The sequence below is a fragment of the Pteropus alecto genome, unplaced genomic scaffold (genome assembly GCF_000325575.1).
Source record: "Pteropus alecto unplaced genomic scaffold, ASM32557v1 scaffold40, whole genome shotgun sequence".
Taxonomy (NCBI): domain Eukaryota; kingdom Metazoa; phylum Chordata; class Mammalia; order Chiroptera; family Pteropodidae; genus Pteropus; species Pteropus alecto.
This window is the reverse complement of record NW_006431919.1, coordinates 19735508-19754657: the sequence shown is the minus strand read 5'-3', so window position 1 is coordinate 19754657 and position 19150 is coordinate 19735508. Positions and strand designations below refer to the sequence as shown.

Here is a 19150-nt window from a genome sequence, read left to right as displayed (position 1 = left end):
GAGCAGCGTCCAGCGGCGGCTGGAGAGCAACGAGCGCGAGCGGCAGCGCATGCACACGCTGAACAACGCCTTCCAGGCGCTGCGCGAGGTCATCCCGCACGTGCGCGCCGACAAGAAGCTGTCCAAGATCGAGACCCTCACGCTGGCCAAGAACTACATCAAGTCACTGACTGCCACCATCCTCACCATGTCCAGCGGCCGCCTCCCGGGCCTGGACGGCCCCGGCCCCAAGCTCTACCAGCACTACCAGCAGCAGCAGGTGACTGGGGCCGCACTCGGTGCCACCGAGGCCCAGCCCGAGGGCCACCTGCAGAAGTACTCCACGCAGATCCACAGCTTCCGAGAGGGCTCCTAGCACCCCAGTCCTGGGCCCAACAAGAGCCCCAGACTGGTGGTGACACGACATGGCTGTGGCCCCAGAGGCTCCATTTTCCCTGAACTCGGCTGTCTTTCTGGAGCACGTTCCACTCCTTGGGGGACAAGACCCGGCCAAGGTCGTGGCCCCGCGTTGCACGAGGCCCAAACCTCCATGTAGGTTGCGGGATCTGCTTTTTCATTGACTAGGCAGGAGTTGACAGGCCTCAAAAACTAAATTCTCTTCACTCCTGGCTCCTTCCCGAGGCAAGGCAGATTCCAGGAAAAGATTTACTCGGTAAATTTCCCCAGTTGCGGCTGAGGCCCAGGCCCAGGCAGGGACTGCCTCCACCCTGCACCCGAGCCTCCTCGTTCGGGGTAAACTGAGGCATGGAGCAAGCAGAGCCTGTAGCCACTGAGGGACAGTGGCTGAGCCAAGACAGTTGAAGCGTCTACTTCTGAATCTAGCTATCAGAAACCCTAATTCGATTACCTCAACATTAATTCTAAAGGGACTTTGGTGGGGGAGGGGCTGGGATCTTTTCCTGCATCCTCCCGTGTGGGGGCTCCTGACCACGGAAGGTCTGCGGCTGGGTGCCAAGGGCATTGGAGACAGGGCTGGGCTGGTGGGAGAGAGGCTGCTAGGCCCTGGTTCCGGAGTGGCCGGCCCCTCCTTCCTGCCTGGCCCTGGCCCCTCTGGAGAGGCCCGTCCCCCCGAGGCTTGCTGCTCATTGTATTTGTCACTGATGTGGCTGGTCTGACAGGACGTTAGGGTGCTGCTGGGTCCTGGCTAGGGCTGGGGGCCTGCAGGACTCTCTGAAGGCGGGGGTCTGGGGTGGTGAGAGCGTCTGCCCCACCGGGTGCTGCTCTGCAGAGGCAGGACTGGGCAGCTTGGCAGGCGCCCACAGCCTCGGGCCAAGCTTCCCGCTCTGCCGTTCCTGCCCCGCTGGCTCTGACAGGCTTGGCGACTTAGCTCCAAAGCAGCTGACATCTCTCCTCCCTCGTCCCTCTGTCCACAATGTGGGGAGGGGACAGAGCCCTTGGCTGCCACAGGCAGGAACTGCAGTGACATGGTGGAGTTGGCCTGGCATGAGTGGCCTGGTCCCCTGTGCCCTGAGCTATCCCCAAGGCCCTCATGGGGCACTGCGGACAGGGGCTGAGCCGGGCCGGGAGGGGGGCTGTCACAGTCGGGGGCCTGCGCCCAACGCTCAGCCTCACTGTCCCCACCCTGATAGTTCCAGCCCTAGCACCTCCCCCCGACCCCCCGGCCCAGACCTAACATCTTAATGCATCTCTGGGCTGGTGTCAGCCCAGGTGGCATCGAGGGCAGCAGATCGCACCCCTCGGAACAGTCCTTAGCCACTTCAGTCCTAACTTACCCGGTCAGGCTGTGGCCAGGCCCTCCCTAGGCCCCAGTGGAGGCCCTCTGGAAGGTGGCTCTGGGAGGCCTGGTCTGGACCCGGCCCCACTGTCCCAGCCGTCCTTGGCCATGGGTCAGGTGGGGACCCTGGTGCTTCTGGCCTGCCCCTCAGGTCAGTGCTCAGGGCAGGCTACCGATGAGAGCTGAGGTTGAGGACAGCTCTGAGCTCGGGGCAGATGGAGTCCGTGTGGCCCCTGCTGGGGTCGCCTGCTGACTGGGACATGGGAAGGGGAGGCCTGCAGACCGGGGCCCTTGTTCCGGCCGGAGCAGGCTCAGTGCGGCACACCTGACAAACTGAGCAGGAGCACAGGGAGGGCGCCCGGCAGAGCTCTGTCCAGGCTATGCCCGGTGACTGGGGACGGCGGGAAGGCCTGTGGGTCACCACCGTGCAGGACAACAGCTGTTGGGGCTCTTTCTCTCTGTCCCAGACCTGCACCTCCTCTGCTTCCCAGAAGGTGACGCAGGCCTAGATGTCCAGCCCTTCGTCATCCGAGGCCAGAGGACATCGGCAGCCCCGTGGCCTCATCACGAAGGACCTTAAAGATCTCAGTCCTGCTTCGGGGTGGGGGTAAAGTGGGTGGGGGACAGGTCTAGTGACAGGCTGCTGAGGCCTGCTGCCTCAACGCTCACCTTGGACCCCAAGCCCAGCTGGAGCCTTCTGTCCTGTGAGGAACCCTAAAGTCAGAGGCGTCACATGCATCCTGAGCCCTCACCTGGGGCCACAGACCCGCTGCCCGCTGACCTGACCGCTGGTGAACTTCCCAGGTGGAGGTCACCATCAGGCCGGCAGAACTGCGACTCTTCTGTCTGGGAAAACCTCTCTGGGTCTGAACAGCCAGTGCCCCAGCTGTAATTGTGGTGAAAATGTTTTTTTAAATAACTCAAATTTGCTTTTATTTTTCCTAATGGTCTGTTCGAAGTACCCAAGAAACCGATGCTGTGTCACAAAACAAAAATAAAAGATTTCATGACAAGTGCTACCTTTCAAGCATAGGGAACTGGGCATTTCGATCATTATGATGTAGCAAAAAAAAAAAACAAGTCACGTCGTTGACACTCTGGCGTAAGTTTTTATTGAATAAAGCGTCTGAGGGCTTGAGATGGTTCAGTGACGCTGAGCAGGGACGCGGCTGGTGCTCAGTAGCGAGAGGGCATGACCTCCCTGGAGAAGGGGCAGGGAGACCAGCTACAGACAGTCACAGCCAAAGGACAGGTCGCCGCGGTCGAGCAAACCCGTAATGCCCGTTCGGAGAAAACCTGGCCAGGGAATGTGAGCAGAGGCCACCCGCCCCCCACGCGCGTCTGGGCCGAGCCCGGACTCCTGCCTCCAGATCCCACCCAGAAGCGCAGGGATCACTGGCTCCCTCGAGCGCCCCGAAGGAGGGGACCCCAGAGCAGGTACTGACCCCTCCTGCTGGGGACGCCTGGGACAAGTCCCGGGCAAAGTGTCTGCTTGTAGGAAGCAAACTGGAGACTTCAGCAAATGGGGCTTCATCATCGGATAAAAAGCAGCAGGGCTGAGGGGGCCGCCTGCCCCAGGGGTCTGGGATTCCGCTCCGCGTCCCCACCCCCTGCCCCGACCCCCTGCAACACGGTCAGAATGAGAGGGCCTCCGTTCCTTCCCCCCCAGCCACGTCTGGGAGGGGCTGGCTGAGGGCTGGTGACAGCGACGTGCCCTCTAGCAGCTTCTCCCGGCCGTTCCTGGCCGCCCAGGGCATCTGTGTCCACCTGGCAAAGACAACACCCTGCCCAGCATTCAACCCCAACCGGCCAGCTCCTTCTCGAACTTTTGGAAATGATCTCGTTTGTGAATCCTGCTCCCAGAAATGATCCTGGAGTGGGCAAAGTGGCCCTGAGCCCACAGCCAGCCGTTTCTCTGGGGTGCGGTCCCCAGTGCCCGGAGCTGCAGGAGGCTCCTCTGTGGGCTCTACTGCCCCGGGGGCAGCGTTCCTGGAAGGTTCCAGGCTCTAAGTTCCTGTCCTGGAAAGGCGGGAGGCAGAGGGGAAGACATGGGTGGGACAGGCGGGGTGAGGGTCCCCCTCCCCCAAGCCCTCCGCGCTGATGGGGACACGTGCAGAAATGTCCACAGGGCTTCACATTGCTGGGCTGTTCCGAGCTATACCCAGGCTCCGCATTTCAGCAGAGAATGGCCCACTGGGAGGGGAAGGCTCACACTCGACCTTGATCCTTCAAATTGGGCACCACGCCTGCTCCAGGTGGGAGGAGGCCTCAGCAGCAGACAGGGCCCATGGCTTCCTGCGGGGCCCCGGCCACCAGCGAGGGCCCGTTGGGGAGGCCCTGCTCGCCAGCCGTCTCCTGGGACACACTCCTGGGGGCTCTGGTGGCATTGGCCCGAATGCAGATGTGATCCCAGCCCCCCTGGAAGGAGAGGGGCCGGTCAACGGGCTGGAGGGAGTCAAGGGGCAGAGACCATCCTTCCAGAGGCTTGAGGCTCAAGGACCCCCGAGGGACTCTGCCTGGGCCTCCCACCAGCCCCACGCCAGGCCCCAGCCTGTGAGGCCCAAGCACAGTGCACGGTGTGGCCTCGCAGCTCTGGCCCACACAGCCGCCCCGCCTGCCCGCTCACCCCAATGCCGTAGTCCCAGCCCTGCCCCTTGGGCTCCAGGGGCCGCACGCCTGTTCGGTGACACACGGTTCCCCTGCTCAGACTGTGGCTCCCCTGGACTTTGTTGGCGATGACCCAGACCTGGAACAAGGACTGGCTGAAGGCCTGGTCCCCTGCGGTGGCACCATGGGGACGACAACGGGGACCTGAGTGGGAACCCGGCCCCCCCGGCCCCCTGCCCCTGCCGGCCCCAGACCTGGTCCAGTGGCCCCACGGACACACGTTGCACGTTGTTGGACACGTGCTCCCAGCCGGAGCCCTGCGGGTAGCTGGGCACGACCCCCTGGCGGTACCACAGGTTCCCTGGGGACAGAAGGGTACGACCCGCCATGAGGCCCAGGCCGTGGGACCTGCTTCAGGGCCTGCAGAGCTGGGTGGACTGGCCACGGTCCCCCTGTCCCCACGCTTGCTGGGCTTTGCCCACCCACAGCGAGGGCAGCTCGGTGGAGGCGGCTCTGCCCTCCCCACACTCAGTGCCACCCGAGCCGCCCAGCCGTCCCCGAGCCCGGCTGGCATCGTCGTCCTCTTTCTACGCATGAGAAGCTGAGGACAAGGAATTCTTTACACGAATCAGGAGGACGAGTCTGGAGTCAGAGCCTCCACTCAGCACCCGCCTTGTCCTCGCCTTGCTCAGCGGGGACGTCAACCGCACAAGGAGCCGGTGACAGACAGCTGCCTGAGGCAGCACCATGTGGCCACCGCTGCAGTCCCCAGACGCCTGCGGCTCTGGGGTCACAGGCCTGGGAGGCACCTCCTAGAGGATGCGGGGACGTCAACCGCACAAGGAGCCGGTGACAGAGAGCTGCCTGGGGCAGCACCATGTGGCCACCGCTGCCTGCGGCTCTGGGGTCACAGGCCTGGGAGGCACTTCCTAGAGGACGCTCCCAACACAACCTGCCCACAGCGTCACCCTGGCCTTGGCACTGCGGCCTCTGCCCTGAGCCTGGGCAGGGCTGACCACCTGGGGGATGGGGGTGCTGGCGGCTCCCACCTGGGACCTTGGGGGAGGGACCTCAGGCTGGGCGGTCTCTCATGGTGGCTTACGAAGGCCTTGTGTCAGGGACCTGGAGGCCAGCGAGGGCATCATCCCATCGAGGTGCTCAGGGAACCCCAACCCCCGGTGACCGCTGGGGACCGGGAACGACTTGCCGTTCTCGTCCACGGCGTATACGGACGTCTGGCCCACAGACACCTGCTTCAACCTCTGTTTGGGAGGAGACGGGATGTGGTACCAGCAGTCGCCTGCAAAGGGACGTGCGACTCTCATGCCCCAGGCGCTCAGGAGCACGTGACCTCCTCTGCAGCTCCTGGGGTTGGGCGTGATCTTTGTCCCCAGACCCGCCGGACCGCACACACGTGCTGGGGCCTGGTGTGAGCTGAGCACCAAGCAGAGCTGACCCCCGCCCTGCAGACCCTCTGACAGCCCAGCCGCGCCCAGGGCCCGGCAGAGGCCATGGCGGGTTCCAGACGGCGGGCTGCATGGGCAGGGACGCGGAGGGGCCCAGCTCTGCACATGGTGGACAGCCAGCCTCTCGGCTGCTGTGCAAAGCCGCTGCCCGAGCCCGTCCGCCCTGTATGGAGGGCAGCGGGGCACCGGCCACCACGTCCCCGTGCTAGACGCTGTTTAGACGTCCAGCCAAGAACAAGCCAGCCTGGTCTGTCCTCCCGAGGGTGGCCAGTGCGGCCAGTGTGAAGTGGGCCTCTGCAGGGCCATCCCAGGAAGGGCAGGATGTGCAAAGTGCCCAAAAGCTCCACCACCAGCCTCCGTGGTGGGAGCCCAAGACGGTGAGGGGCGGCTGTGGGTGGGGGGGACCCCACTTCAGGCCCGGCAGGAGGGGTGTGGCTCGGCCCCCAGTGCCTGGTCCGCAGGCCACTTTCAGTAAATGCTCGTTGAGCTGAACTGAAAACGGAGACCTGTCCAGCCCTCTGACTGGCCCTGTCCCCATTGCAGTTTCGGGGTGCCAGGTGGGGGCCCTCCTGAGGGTGGCACTTACCAGCCGGCTGGGAGGGGGACACGGAGCCCCGGTAGAAGGCGGAGCCGTCCCTCGCCACGGCCCACACCTGGTGGCAGCCCCCAACGGAGACCGAGGCGAATGGCTGGTCAGTGCCAACGTGCAGCCAGGAGGAGCCCTGGAGGCCGAGTGAGGGGACACTGAAGGTGCCTGGGCGCAGCCTCCGCCGCCCCCGGCCCCCGGAGCTGGCAGCTCTTCACGTCAACCTCACCCTCAGCTCCACGACCCACAGAGCTGGTGACCCTTCGGGCCACGTGCTGTGTCCACACGTCCTACAGGCCTCACGGGGCCTGTGCAGGACCAGCTGAGCCCAGCCCGACTCCACAGCAAGAGTCCCATTTCTGGAAGGATCTGTCAGAACCACAGGAGGGCCCACGGGGTGGGCAGGGACTGGGATGCTCACCGCGGGGTTGAGCTCGGACACCCCCAGGCGGCACAGCACATCCCCCTTGTCACTGACAGCCCAGAGTGCGAGGCTGTGCTGCTCACTGCCGCGGACACCAGGGATCTTGGGGATGATAGACACGTCTCCGAGGGCAATGGGGGCCACCTCCAGCCAGGGCCCACTGGTCACCAGCTTGCATTTTCTGTGCGGTGGAAAGAGCTCAACATTGGCACCCCAACACTGGCACCTCATGCTGCTGCAGCCTCGGGCCGCCTGCCCCGGGCACGGGGGAGGCTGCGGAAGGAAGCTACCAGGCCAGCCCTCCCCTCAAGGCAGCCTGGGCAAGACCCTGGGGAGGGCCAGCCCCCATCCCTCCCCCCAAGCACCAGGGTGCGTGCGGCTTCCTGGATGGGTGGGAATAAGGGGCCAGGAGAGGTGGCTCTGCCCTCAGCCAGGCCCCCGCGCCGCCGGTCCTGTTAACAGCAGAGCTTGCCAATGACATTTCTCCTGTTTGTTCTTGAAAGCAAACTCTCTGGAAACCAGAGAGCATGAGGAGCTCGCGGGCACTTCCTGGACTGGCATTTACTTTGACTCTGTCCCTCCCCTTTCCTTCTGCTGGCACTGAGGTCGGAGGCTCAGAGGTTTGGCGTGGGAAGAACCAGCAGGGGGGCGAGGTGACCCCTCCACCCCCCAGTTACCTCGTTGCTCAGTCTTTACCTGGCCCAGCGCCTTCTCCTGACAAAATCCCTCATGGTTTTGTAACCGTGGTATGAGCTACAAGAGAAAGAAGAAGCCGAAATCAAGACGACTTCATGGAAGTTTCTGGAATTTTCTGGAACACGTTCTTTCTCTACCTGGTAGCGGGCACAGAGCCTCTGTGTAAGCCACGAAGTGGGCTCGAAGGGCAGCAGGTATCACAGGAAATAATGCTTGTCCTTCAGGTGCCTCTAGACTGGCTGGGGTCTCGCGGGGACATGGCAGCTGCCCAGCTGGTGGGTTCTATCAGGCCCTTCTGGGGACTCGTCAAGCTGAGGGCCCGAGGCCTCTGACACCTGTCTCCTCCCTCGGCCTGGGTCGGCTGCCCTGGCTTGGGGCCCCCTGGCTGTCTTCCACTTGGCTGTGACTTGTATGCAGTGAAGACGCGCAGCTCGTCAATGCCACACGCCGGCTGCCAGGGACCCCCCGCCAATGCCACACGCCGGCTGCCAGGGACCCCCAGCTTAGGAGCGTGTCATCCACTTTTACTGCTGCCTGACACCCTCTGCCTCCTGCCTCCCAGGACAGTGCTGGCCTCAGTCTGTATTGTGCTCAAACTGCCCCTTCAACCGATACCTCCCTCGTGCTGGGCCTCCCGGAGGTCACCCAGAGCCTGGCCCAAAGCTCCGCAAAGCCACCCCTGCTAAGGTGCCAAGGCCCCCTCAGCGCTGTGCACCAGTCCCCGACTGGCCCTCTCACGACCTGGGTCCAGCAGTGCGGGGCACAGCCAGGTGTGGAGGCAGCGTGCATCCTCCTGGGCCCGTCCACTGAGGCCAGGTGCGCCGGGCCACGCTCGCCTGTGCCCCTCTGCACCCCGCTGGTGGCTGAGGCTGGCACACAGGGTCTGCTCCTCAGCCGCACCCGGGCACTTGAGGGGGCAGGGGCTCTGCCTGGCAAGGCTGTGAGGTGACTGCTGGGGAGGGGAGGGTTGGCTGGCCGCACACCTGGTTCTGCAGCCCCGCGAGGCCCTCCCCGCCCAGGGAGAGACGGATGCTTACGAAGGGAAGTCACTGGCGTACTGCCACCCCTCCTGGTCAGTGCCCCCGGGAACGCTGAAGTCCACGGACCAGTCAGACACCTGGGGGAGGGGCGGGTCAGTCGGGCAGCCCCCCCCCCCTCCGGTCCCCACCCGCCCGCAGCCCGGAGCTCACCCAGGCCCACTGCAGGGACGGGGGCTTCGTGCCGGCCTTTGTGCATTCCTGAAGCCCTGAGGCGTCACTCCACATGTAGCGGTCGGTGGGCAGGCCCCTGAGGCAGGACGAGGCGGGTGGGGGGGAGGGAGCCACTCGAGAGAGCCAAGGACAGTCCGTCCTGCTCAGGCACTGGCCAGTAATAGACACATGCACCTGGGACCACAACTGGGGTGACCCCACATCCTGAGGGGGACTGGACAACAATCCACCCAAGGGCCACGGCCGCTGTGAGGGCCGGAAGCCCCTCTCTTGTTATCGATACCTACCTATCTATATATATCGATTTATTTCTCCACATAGATCAATATATATCTCATCATATGCACGTTTGTGCATTTTATGCATGTTTTACTTCTCAACAAGTGAGTTTTAAAAATATATAGTACACTGAGATTCAAGAAAGCAAGGCTGAGTAAGCAGTCAGGCCCAGCGAGTGCCACGTCAGGGTCCGAGGCCAGCTCTCACGCTACCTCACGACACCGGACGTGGCCGTGCACTTTTGTCAAGCCTGCGGCCTGGGCCGGGCGCCACGCGGAAGCCGCAGCGGCTGGGTGCAGCGTCCACGCAGATGGCTCACCTGCTGGTGTAGCCCGTGACGGGGTTCCAGCGCTGGTTCTCATAGATGCAGATGGACTTCACGTCTGACTGCGCGTGGACGTTGCTGGTGCTGCTGGCCAGGCCTGGGGGCAGAGGAGGCTCCAGGACCCAGGCCGCACAGCTCCCCGCTGGGGCCTTGGGCTTCTGGCTGAAGCCCTAGTCATGGAGACTGGGTGGGGAGTCAGGCTGGAGAGGGTCAGCCAGAAGGGGCTCACAGGCCTGCTTGGCGCACCCCGCAAGGGCTGGGGGGCTGGCGGGGCTGGGGCTTCTCTGATTGCTCTGGGTTTGCACGACCTCAATGAGAAGAACCTGCCGCTCCCATTATGCCCGCTCCAGCTCCAGGCTCTCTGTGCCTGGCCTCGCCCCTCCACCCCGCCGTCCCTCTTGCCTGGCCCTGGGAGGTGTGAGGCCCGACCCGGCTCGCTCCTTACCACCCTCACAGAACCTCCATGAGCCCCAGTACCCTCGTTTGTAGAATGAGGACAAAGGTAATTCCTGCCTCACAAGCGGGGGCTGTTTAACCTGTGCAGAGGTGCGTCCTGCGGTCTCGGTGGACCACACGCAGCTCTGCAGGATTAGCTGCTGCCCGCAGCGGGGCGTGTAGGCTGGGGCGTGGACCGCCCCATTCCAGCGTCTGTGAAACGAGGCTTTGGATGTAGTGGAGACACTGGGTGCTGCGTTTCTAGAACCTTCGGGCCGGGGGAGGCACATTGGGGAGAGGCCTGGTCCCTGGGCAATCATGCCTCCTGGGTTGGCTCCAGGAACACTGTCTGCAGAGGCTGGCAGTGGTGAAGGTCACCTGTCAGCCAGCTGCCAGTGGAGCATGAACACTGGGACGGTGGCTCTGGTAGGGGCGGGGACGCCAGCCAGGCTGGAGGAGGGAACACCTGGAGGGTGGGGGCGGGGCAGGGAGCCTGCGCTGCCAGCCCCGGGGTGTGGGCTGCCCTCACCTTGGAAGCAGCCTCCACCGTAGCCGCCTGTGTACACCCAGGCGGTGCCGTCGTAGCCGATGCCCCACACCACGCCCTGGCCGCTGGCCTCCACCACCCGCAGGTGGCCACCCATCTGCCGCCAGAACCTGGGAGGAGACGAGAGAGGGTGGAGATGCAATGCCGGCAGGGCCTCCAGCCTTGGTGGCCTGTGGTTTCCCAGGACGTCCTGTTCACTTGTCTCTGGTCTCCCAGTGACGGAATGGTGGGATCTGCTGGGCTTCCCATTGGGTATTAACCCGGGCTAAAGTGGCCCAGAGACGGTGCGAAGACCTAGGGGCAGGGGGTCTCCCGAGGGAAGCAGCAGCCCTCGTCCCACACCACCCCAGGGGCCTGGGTGGGTCTGTCACAGCAGGAGCAGGGTCATCTCATCTGCTGGATGAGCCACGACACGGTGACAGGAAGGCCTCCTGGGTGGACGGAGAGCAGGGTCAGCCTCCTGCAGCCGAGGCCACGGTCACCAGAGGTGGTCTGACCCGTTCGGCTGGGTGCTGGGCACACGGGGCTCCCAGGAGCGAATGAGCACAGGGCAGGCAGATGCGTCCACTGTCCCCTGCTGACAAGGCCCCCTGGTCTCACCTACGTCCCCCTGGTCCTCATGGGTTGTGTGACCTTCTGGGGGCACAACTGGGGGTACCACGTCCCCTCAGGGTGCTCCTCTGCTCTCCGACCCAAAATGCTGGAAGGCAGGGACTCCGTTCCCATCGCCCCAGTGGGTGGCCTCTTTCCGGCTCCTGGTTTCAAATGCCACCTATGAAGCCGTGCCCCCTCACCCCAACACACAGCAGGTGCTCGGCGGGGTGACTTGCTAAGTCCAGCCGGGTTCTGGTTCCCCTTGGGGTCCTCACACGGGCCCAGGAAGACTTGGGGCCTGGGAAGCCGCCGGCCATGCCTGCGGCTGGCTGGCGGGAGTGGAGGCCCTGTGCGGCCCCGTGGTGGCAGTCCCTTTCAGAACCACAGCTCTGGCCACTCACATCTGGTCACAGGGCAGCAGGTGCTCGGAGGCCTCCAGGTCCGGGCTGGGCTCGCTCACAAAGATGTCCCCCTTGCAGGTGGTGGACCAAATGGCCTGCGCCGAGGGACGGCCGTGGACCTTCCGGCTCTCGCAGCAAGACAGGTTGAGCAGGGCCAGCTGGTGTGGGGAGGGGACTGGTCAATACTGGGCAGGCGGCGGGCAGCAGGCTGAGGCTGGGCTGCCCCGAGTCCATTGCCCCTTGACCCCTTGCCTGAGGGGACGCCATCCACTCACCCAGTCATTCATGTCCTGCTCAGTGGTGGCAGCCAGACGCACTGGCCACCTCTGCCGGGTCCTCTCGGGGGTGTACAGGGCGAAGGAGTGTTTGGCCTCATTGAGCACGGGGACCAGCGCTGTCACCTCATTGAGAAACACGTGCAGGTACTGTGCACAGAGGGCGGACGGCAGGCTGTCACCAGGGACAGACAGGGACAGCCTGGGTCACCCCCGGTTCCACACAGCTGGTCCTTGGGCCCTGGCCTGCGGGTTTTAGTGGTGGGCTCGGAAGTTCTAGTACACAGGCCTCGTTCACGAGCAAAGGCCCGATTTCATCCTCGACAATGACAAGGGCACTTGAGAAGCAGCCTGACGGGGTTCAACCCCAGCCCAGGGAGGGTGAGTGGCTTTGTCTCTGAGAGCCCGATTTCTCCTCTGAAACACGAGAGCCCCTCAGCAGCTCGGACCGAGGAGATGGCTCTGTGGGGCTGCCACACACCTGCCTACCACTGACGGGACACCTGTCACCACAGGCCGGTGCCATGTAGTCACCGGAGGTACCTCAGCTGAGCACCTCGGGCTGGTGTCGCTGGCCCATTCCTGTGTCCCACCCCAGGCTCTGAGGTCCTCTCCCTGGGGCGCGCCCTCCCCTAGACACCCGCTTCCCGCGGCAGCCCCACCCCTTTCCCGCACCTTCTTCTCCTCGTGGACCACGTAGTAGATGAAGAGGATGCCGTCTCGAGCCCCGTCGTGCCCCGTGAACTGCTCCAGAGCCACACGGACGTCCATCCACTTGTGGGGCTTCCAGTCACACCACCACTGCAGGGTCCCTGTCTTCACCCACACCGACTGTGGCACAGGCCCCAGAGGCCACAGACAGGGTCACGGGCGGGCCCCCGGGCTGCCCTGGCACCCAGTCCCTCTGCGGCCTCACAGGGGACTCCCACCTACAGCTCCCAGATCCTCCACTTCACTCTAATGACAAAAGTGACACCGTCAGACACCGGACAGGTGCCGGGCCATCAGCCTGCGCCGTGTACATGCCACAGCTTGTGGGATCTGCACTGTCGCGCCCTGCTCTGGCCGGGCGAACCGAGGCTGGGGGAGCTTCTGATCCTGGCCCCGCATCGGAGTGGGTCAGCGGCGAAGCTGGGACTCACAGGCCCAGCGCTTAGCTACTGGCGAGGTGCTGTTCTGCCACCAGCCGAGGCATGGCCAGATCCTGAGTGACACCAGCCATGTGCTTCATGTAACTTGTCTCCGGCCTGACCGCGGACCGCCAGGGCCGAGGCTCGACCTGAGCATCTACGACCACCCTCAACCCGTCCTCAGCTCTCAGCAGAACACCGTGCCCCTGGCGTGTGCGGCTCCCCGTGTACCCCTGCTGAGGCTGCCGCGGTCTCCGGGTCCCCATGGCCTACACCGTGCCTGGAACGCAGTGGGGCCTGGGCAGTTCTTTAGGTGAATAACAGAATGGACTCATTTCCTCACTCTGGACTCTATAAAAGGACTCGGAAGGGATGGCTTCACACCTGGTAGGCAGGCAGAGGGGTGCACGCATCTGTCTGCTTCGCCCTCTCACCTCGGGGCTGGTATACAGTAGGCGCTCAATGAGTGCCTGCTGATAAAAAGTGCATCCGGGGCCCGCCCACCTGCTCCACGGCTTGCTCATAGTGCTGAAAGTTCTCCAGCTCCCGCTTGGTCCTCTCCGTGAGCTGCTGGAAGATCTGCTTCCGCCAGGCGGCGGTCTGGGCCGGCGTGATGGACAAGGAAAGTGTCTGCACCGAGGGGGACAGGCCTGCGGGCAGGCCGCAGCCTCAGGGCCAGCCACCCCGCCCACTCATAGCTGGGCAGCAGCCCAGGGCTTGTTAAAAAAAAAAAAAAATTGGTCTTTCCTTGCTAGGAAGCTACGATCTCTGTAAGATGCCCATGAGCCCTTCCCACACCGTTCACCCCGATGTCCCCTACCCTGTTCAGCCTGGATTGGCCACCAATGCCAGGACAGGGAGAGGGGAGGGTCCCCAGGCCACTGCCCTCCCTTGTGATGGCTCCAGCTGGTCTCCGAAGGCTAGATGGATTGGCGGAGCACAGGGCAGGGGGCCTGCTCCCCCGCCCAGGAGCACCCTCTGGCCCTCGATGCCCACCCTTACCTGACTGGACAGTGAACCACTTGAGCACGGTGTGGGCCTCCACCGCGCAGCCTCCTCCGGACACCCAGGCCCACAGCAGGTGGTCGCTGGCGCTGCAGGGCTCCTCCAAGCCCAGCGGGAGCAGCCCCAGGGGGCAGAGGCTGGCGCTCTCAGGAAAGCCAGCAGTGGAGTGGCCGGGTGCCTTCTTGGGCTCCTTCAGGTCGATGTTGGTCCAGGGCAGCTCGGCCGGGGTGGAGGCCTGGCCTGGCTGAGGCTCGGGCCCAGAGGTCTGACCGGCCGGGCTGGCGCCCTCTGTGGCACGCTCTGAGGTCTTGCTGGTGCCTGGGCCCGAGGCCGAGCTGCACTCGGGGCTCCTGGGACTGTCCAGAGGCTCCGCAGGAACAGGCTGGTCAGGCCCCAGTCTCTCGGCTTCCGATGAGGCATCCGTGTCGCTCAGTGCACAGGACTCACCACTGCCCTTCACCTCGTCGCCAAAGAAGCAGCCAGCACTAGGGACAGAGAGGGCAGAGCCGTGACTCCCCGGACAGAAGAACTGCTGTCGGCAGGCCTGGTTCATCTGCTCTGCTACCAGGAACCCGTGTGACCCCGAGTCAGAGCCTTTCCATGCAACACACACACGGACACCCGCTTCCCGGGGAGCAGGGCGCTTAGAACAGTCCCAACACCCCGCCACACCCCACACCCATCAGAGCGATGTGTCTGGGGGTGGAAGGCTGGCAGTAATATTATTATATTTTTTATTTTGGCAAAATCCACGTGCCTCAAAAGTTGCCATTTTAAATCATGTGACGCAGTGGCATTAAGAGCATTCGCAAAGCTGTGTCACCGTCGCCAACACCTAGTTCCAGAACCTCCTCGTGGCCCCGAAAGGGGACGCCGTGCCCATCAAGCGGTCACTCCCCATCCTCGTCCTTCCCCCCACCCTCCTGGCACCTGCTGATTTGCTTTCTGTCTCTACGGACTTGCCTATTCTGGACATTTCGTATAAATGCACCGTGCTGAACGGGACCCTTGTGACTGGCTTCCCCGTGCCGGGGCGCGTATCAGTACTTCATCCCTTTTCATTGCCGAATAATAGTCTGTGGTACGGCTGGGCCACGTTTTCCTTGCCTCTTCATCCACTGACGGCCAACTGGGTTGTTTTCACCTGTCGGTGATCGTGAATGATGCTGCCATGAACAGCCACGCACGCATGCTGCGGGGGCGCCTGTCTGCGGTTCTCGTGGGTGCGCATCTAGGAGGGAAACTGCTGGGTCACGTGGCGGCGCTGCCTTCCACTTCCTGAGGACCCGCCAGAGCGGATTTTCCAAAGTGGCCGCACCATTTCACATTCCCAGCGGCAACGGACGGAGGGTTCCAGATCCTCCGCATCTTGTCAACGCTTGTTGTTGTCTTTCTGTTTGATTACAGCTGTTTCTGGCGGCTGTGCAGTGGCAACTCACTTTGGTCGTGATTTGCATTTCCCAAAGCTGGTGACACTGGGCATCTTTTCCTGTGCTCGTTGGCCACTCACTTATTTACTCTGGAGAAATGTCCTATCTAAGGCCTTTGCCCTTTTTATTTACTTATTTGTTTGTTTGTTTGTTTATTTTTTTGTCTTTGCCCTTTTTAAATTGGGTCGTTCGTCTTTCCGTCGTCACGTTCTTTATGTATTCTGGATACTAGGCCCTTATCAAATCTATCTATCTATCTATCTATTTATTTATTTATTGTTTTTGCTCTTTTTAAATTGGGTTCTTTGTCTTTCCGTCGTCACGTTCTTTATGTATTCTGGATACTAGGCCCTTATCAAATATATGATTTGCAAATACTTTCTCCCATTCTGCGGGGCGTCTTTTCACTTTCTCGATAGTGTCCTCTGATGCACAAAAGCTTAATTCTGATGAAGTCCAATTTAACTATTTTCCTCGTTTCTCGTGCTTTCGGTGTCATACCGAAGGAGCCGTTGCCGACTTCTAGGTTGTGCAGATTTGGCATCGGTAGTTTTGGAAGCTTCTCGGCTGGTTCCAGCGAGCTGCTCAGCTTGAGGACTGCCAGCTGAGGCAACTAAGCCTCAGGTAAAAGGGAGCGAACCCAGGCCGGCCGGCCTCCTGGCCCTCTGGGCTGGTGGCACAACTATGTGTGGTGGCAACCAAGCCAGGAGAGCAAAGGGGTGTGGACCCTGGCCTGGGGAGGGCCCAGGGACGTGGTGGCTGTGGAGCGCCGTGCCGAGGCCCTGTGTGCTGTACAGGGCAGGCGAGCGCCTCGGCCACCCCCTTGTGGTGCTGAGGCATCTCCAGCTCAGACGCTGTCACCTGCTGGGGCTCTAACGGCCACTGGGCAGAGCTGGTTCCCGTCCATGCCCTTTACACCTACGGATCTCAATGCATGGTGCCCAGACCCACAGCAGCGGCACACCTGGGACCTTGCAAGAAATGCATAATCTCGGGCCCTGCCATTTTAATCTATCGAAGCAGATGTGCTGGGGGCGGAACCTGGACATCGGTGACACAACAAGCCCCAGAGATGCCGTGTAAGCCCAAGTTAGAGGTCCCAGCTCCAGGCGAGAGAGACCCTCGGTCTTCTTCCCTGAGCCAGCCACAAAGAAGCCTTTTCTCCCTCAGACCTTGACACTTCAGAACCACAGGTCCCTTCTCGGGACAAGGCCCCCTGACTCTGCCCCGAGGCCACCGACAGCCCTTCCCTACCCGCCCCCGGCTGCCCCCGGGATCACCTGAGGAGACTTGAGTTGCTCCCGGAGTGGGACCGGTCACACTCTCGGCTGGCAACGATGGCCTTCCATGTCTTCCCACTGAGCTCGCTGGGGGTGACACCCTGACGGAAGTACACGGCCCGGTCCTCATAGCCGATGCCCCAGACCTGGAACGGAGGGGTGCTGCTGGGCGGAGGCCGCGCAGACCTGGGAGTTCTTCCCTTTGGGGTGAGGGGGTAGGACGGGGTGGAGAGTACCCCAATGCCAGAGAACTTTCTGCAAAGGCAGGCAGCAGCGGGGTGTGGGTTGGGGTGGAAGGCGCATGGCATGGCCGGGCTCGGAGGGGCCTGGGAGCGGGCAGGGCACCAAGCTCCGGAGAAGCGGGGACCGTTCTGCTCGCCGACCTCAGGCAGACCTGGGCTTTGAGAAGGCGGTACCGGAGGGCGCTGTGCTGGGACACCAAGTCCACCTGTGCCCCAGGGACCCCCCGGGTGATCATGGTCCTTTTACGGAAGCAAACGCCCTTGATTCTGACCTCATTTCCCATGAGGAAGGTGGCCAGGAGGCCTCCTCGCCTCTGCCTTTGGGCGCTGAGGAAGGACAGTGTGCTGGGCAGCTGAAGGGCCCATGGGAGGGACCAGGGGGCACCCATTTTGATCCTGGCCTTGGGGGTGCCCAGGGACTGGCAGAGCTGTCGCCCCAGATGGCCTTGCTGGGAGGGCTTCGTCACTGTATGGCTTGGCAGGGGCAGGCTGGCCTCTGTGCTCAGCACCTGTCTCACCCCTGACCTCTGTGTCACGCAGTTCACTGGGGCGGGTGGGAGGAGGGCTCGAACCCCCGCCCCCAAGGAAGCGAGGCTCAGAGCTACACCGCACCTGGTCGTTCAGCCCCACGTTCACCATCATCATTTCTCCCACCATCTCCATCCAGCTGGTGCCACAGGGATTGTGAGAGTTGACGCCTCTGCGGAACCACACCTGGGAGAGCCGGAAATAAACGCCTTCCTGGAGTGTCACTGAAATAGGTGTTTTTGGTTTTTAAAGGCTCAAGAACAACAAACGAGTAATTCGATCCTTTGGTTCATTCCACAGATGAAGTGTTCATCCATGTGCCTCTTCCGCACACCTCTGCCACACCTCTCTCTGGACTTGGCACTGTCCCACTGGGCCGAGGGTCAGGTCACCTGCCCCCAGACACACCTGTCCTGGGAGCCTCCTGTCCATTCTCTGGCTAAGGGCATTGTCTCCCCCAGGAGACAAGCTGCCTGAATCTTTCTAGAACCTTCTCCCCACTGGTTCAGAAACTAGTGGTACCTATTGGCACCAAACAGCAGCAACAGGTGGCTGTTTCACTGTACACGGTCAGAGCCAGGAGGTGGAGTGTTTTGTGGGCACTGAAGGGGAGGACAGACACATCCTGCATCTCAAATCCAGACTCTGACTCGTGAGCCTGACCAGCGATAGCTCGTGGACCCCTGTGCACGTCCCACCCTCGCTCATGCTTAATGCTGGGAGGTCATTTTGCCCAACCAAGTCTGCCTCTGGAAGATGATGACCTTCATGGTTTTATTTAGAAAAACCATTTTCCTAAACTCATTATTAGAACAAATAATATATTTTGATTGTATTCCTAGTACTTCATGAAACAGTCTCAAGTCTAACTTTTTCATGTGAACGTGTAAAAATACGCACAATTCAACCAAATTTCCTGCGGGCCTACCTGTGACCCCATGGCTCACCTGGTTTGGTTTACCTGGGAGCCACCCTCTATCTTGCCCCTGCCATGCCCACACAACTGTTCTTACTCGGTCTTGGCGGTGGCCTGGGCGAGGGGATCCTGTGCTATTAGTACTTCAGTGTTTTAATCACAATTTATGAGGCAGGACAGGGGCCGGGGGACGGTTAAATGAGAAAACCCTCAAATCCGTTTCGTAATTTCTAGGATATCTAAGCCCAGTGAAATTAAGCACAATCATATATTTGTCTGAAGACAGCAAATTGCTCACATAAATCAAATTTTCTGCACATTTTGATTCATTGCTTTGAGAGCGGGGAGCCTGGGGGCCCAGAGGGGGCTGGGCTGTGGCTTGAGGCTTGGGACTTCAGCACTGGAGGTGGATCAGATGTGGGTGGTCCCGCCCCCTGGATGCTACAGGATGCCCAGGACGTGGGGTTAGACAGAGAACTTGTAAGCAACCTGAAATCGGCTTATTTTATAGGTCTTGCCTCTGATAACATAAAAATGACAAGCACTGGACAGGAGCAGGGAGAGACAATCGATTAGCTGAGCATTTCGGAAAATCAGCTTCTGATTATTTGAAATGTTACGACCTACGAAGTGATCAATACAGTTGTCCTGCACTTGGTACCAGGCGCAGACGAGGGGGGATTCTGCAGGCACCAAATATCTTGGACAGCGACACAGAGCGCACGGAGCTTGGCTGATTTGTTCTCAAGGGTTCAGACCAAAAGAACGAAAAATCACACCGCTCTCAACGTGAAACGGAGCCCTGGGACCCGCCCCTGGGGACCCGTCTTACTTTCCGGTCCTTGGTGACGGCCCAGACCACGGCCACTCCCACGGACACGTGCATGATCCCATTTTCTGACGTGGGAGGCTCCACCACGGACCAGGAACTTCCTACGCGGCCCCAGAAAAAAGCACGAGCGGCCCCTGTCAGCGAGTGTGGCAGAGGCTGGGCGCCCCACGGCTGGCAGTTCAGAATGTAAGTCTGCCCACCTTTGG

At 61.8% G+C, this 19150-nt stretch overlaps 2 protein-coding genes across 2 annotated transcripts in view; one reads left to right on the top strand and one right to left on the bottom strand.

The window, feature by feature from the left end:
• The window catches only part of BHLHA15 (basic helix-loop-helix family member a15), a 4329-nt gene extending 3965 nt beyond the window's left edge, over positions 1-364 (top strand). Inside the window, exon 3 of the mRNA XM_006906601.1 lies at positions 4-364. Within this exon, the coding sequence (XP_006906663.1) occupies positions 4-355 (352 nt within the window). The 3' untranslated portion in view covers positions 356-364. The remainder of the gene's footprint in view (positions 1-3) is intronic.
• A 2457-nt stretch (positions 365-2821) lies between these two features.
• The window catches only part of TECPR1 (tectonin beta-propeller repeat containing 1), a 23610-nt gene continuing 7281 nt past the window's right edge, over positions 2822-19150 (bottom strand). The window contains exons 6-24 of the mRNA XM_025043168.1: positions 18945-19136; positions 17281-17382; positions 16427-16572; positions 13714-14201; positions 13216-13361; positions 12257-12412; positions 11582-11731; positions 11307-11464; positions 10294-10421; positions 9324-9426; positions 8705-8801; positions 8552-8631; positions 7515-7571; positions 6816-6999; positions 6395-6530; positions 5550-5642; positions 4597-4703; positions 4362-4481; positions 2822-4153 (exon numbers count right to left, since the gene is read on the bottom strand). Of these exons, the coding sequence (XP_024898936.1) occupies positions 4004-4153; positions 4362-4481; positions 4597-4703; positions 5550-5642; positions 6395-6530; positions 6816-6999; positions 7515-7571; positions 8552-8631; positions 8705-8801; positions 9324-9426; positions 10294-10421; positions 11307-11464; positions 11582-11731; positions 12257-12412; positions 13216-13361; positions 13714-14201; positions 16427-16572; positions 17281-17382; positions 18945-19136 (2793 nt within the window). The 3' untranslated portion in view covers positions 2822-4003. The remainder of the gene's footprint in view (positions 4154-4361; positions 4482-4596; positions 4704-5549; positions 5643-6394; positions 6531-6815; positions 7000-7514; positions 7572-8551; positions 8632-8704; positions 8802-9323; positions 9427-10293; positions 10422-11306; positions 11465-11581; positions 11732-12256; positions 12413-13215; positions 13362-13713; positions 14202-16426; positions 16573-17280; positions 17383-18944; positions 19137-19150) is intronic.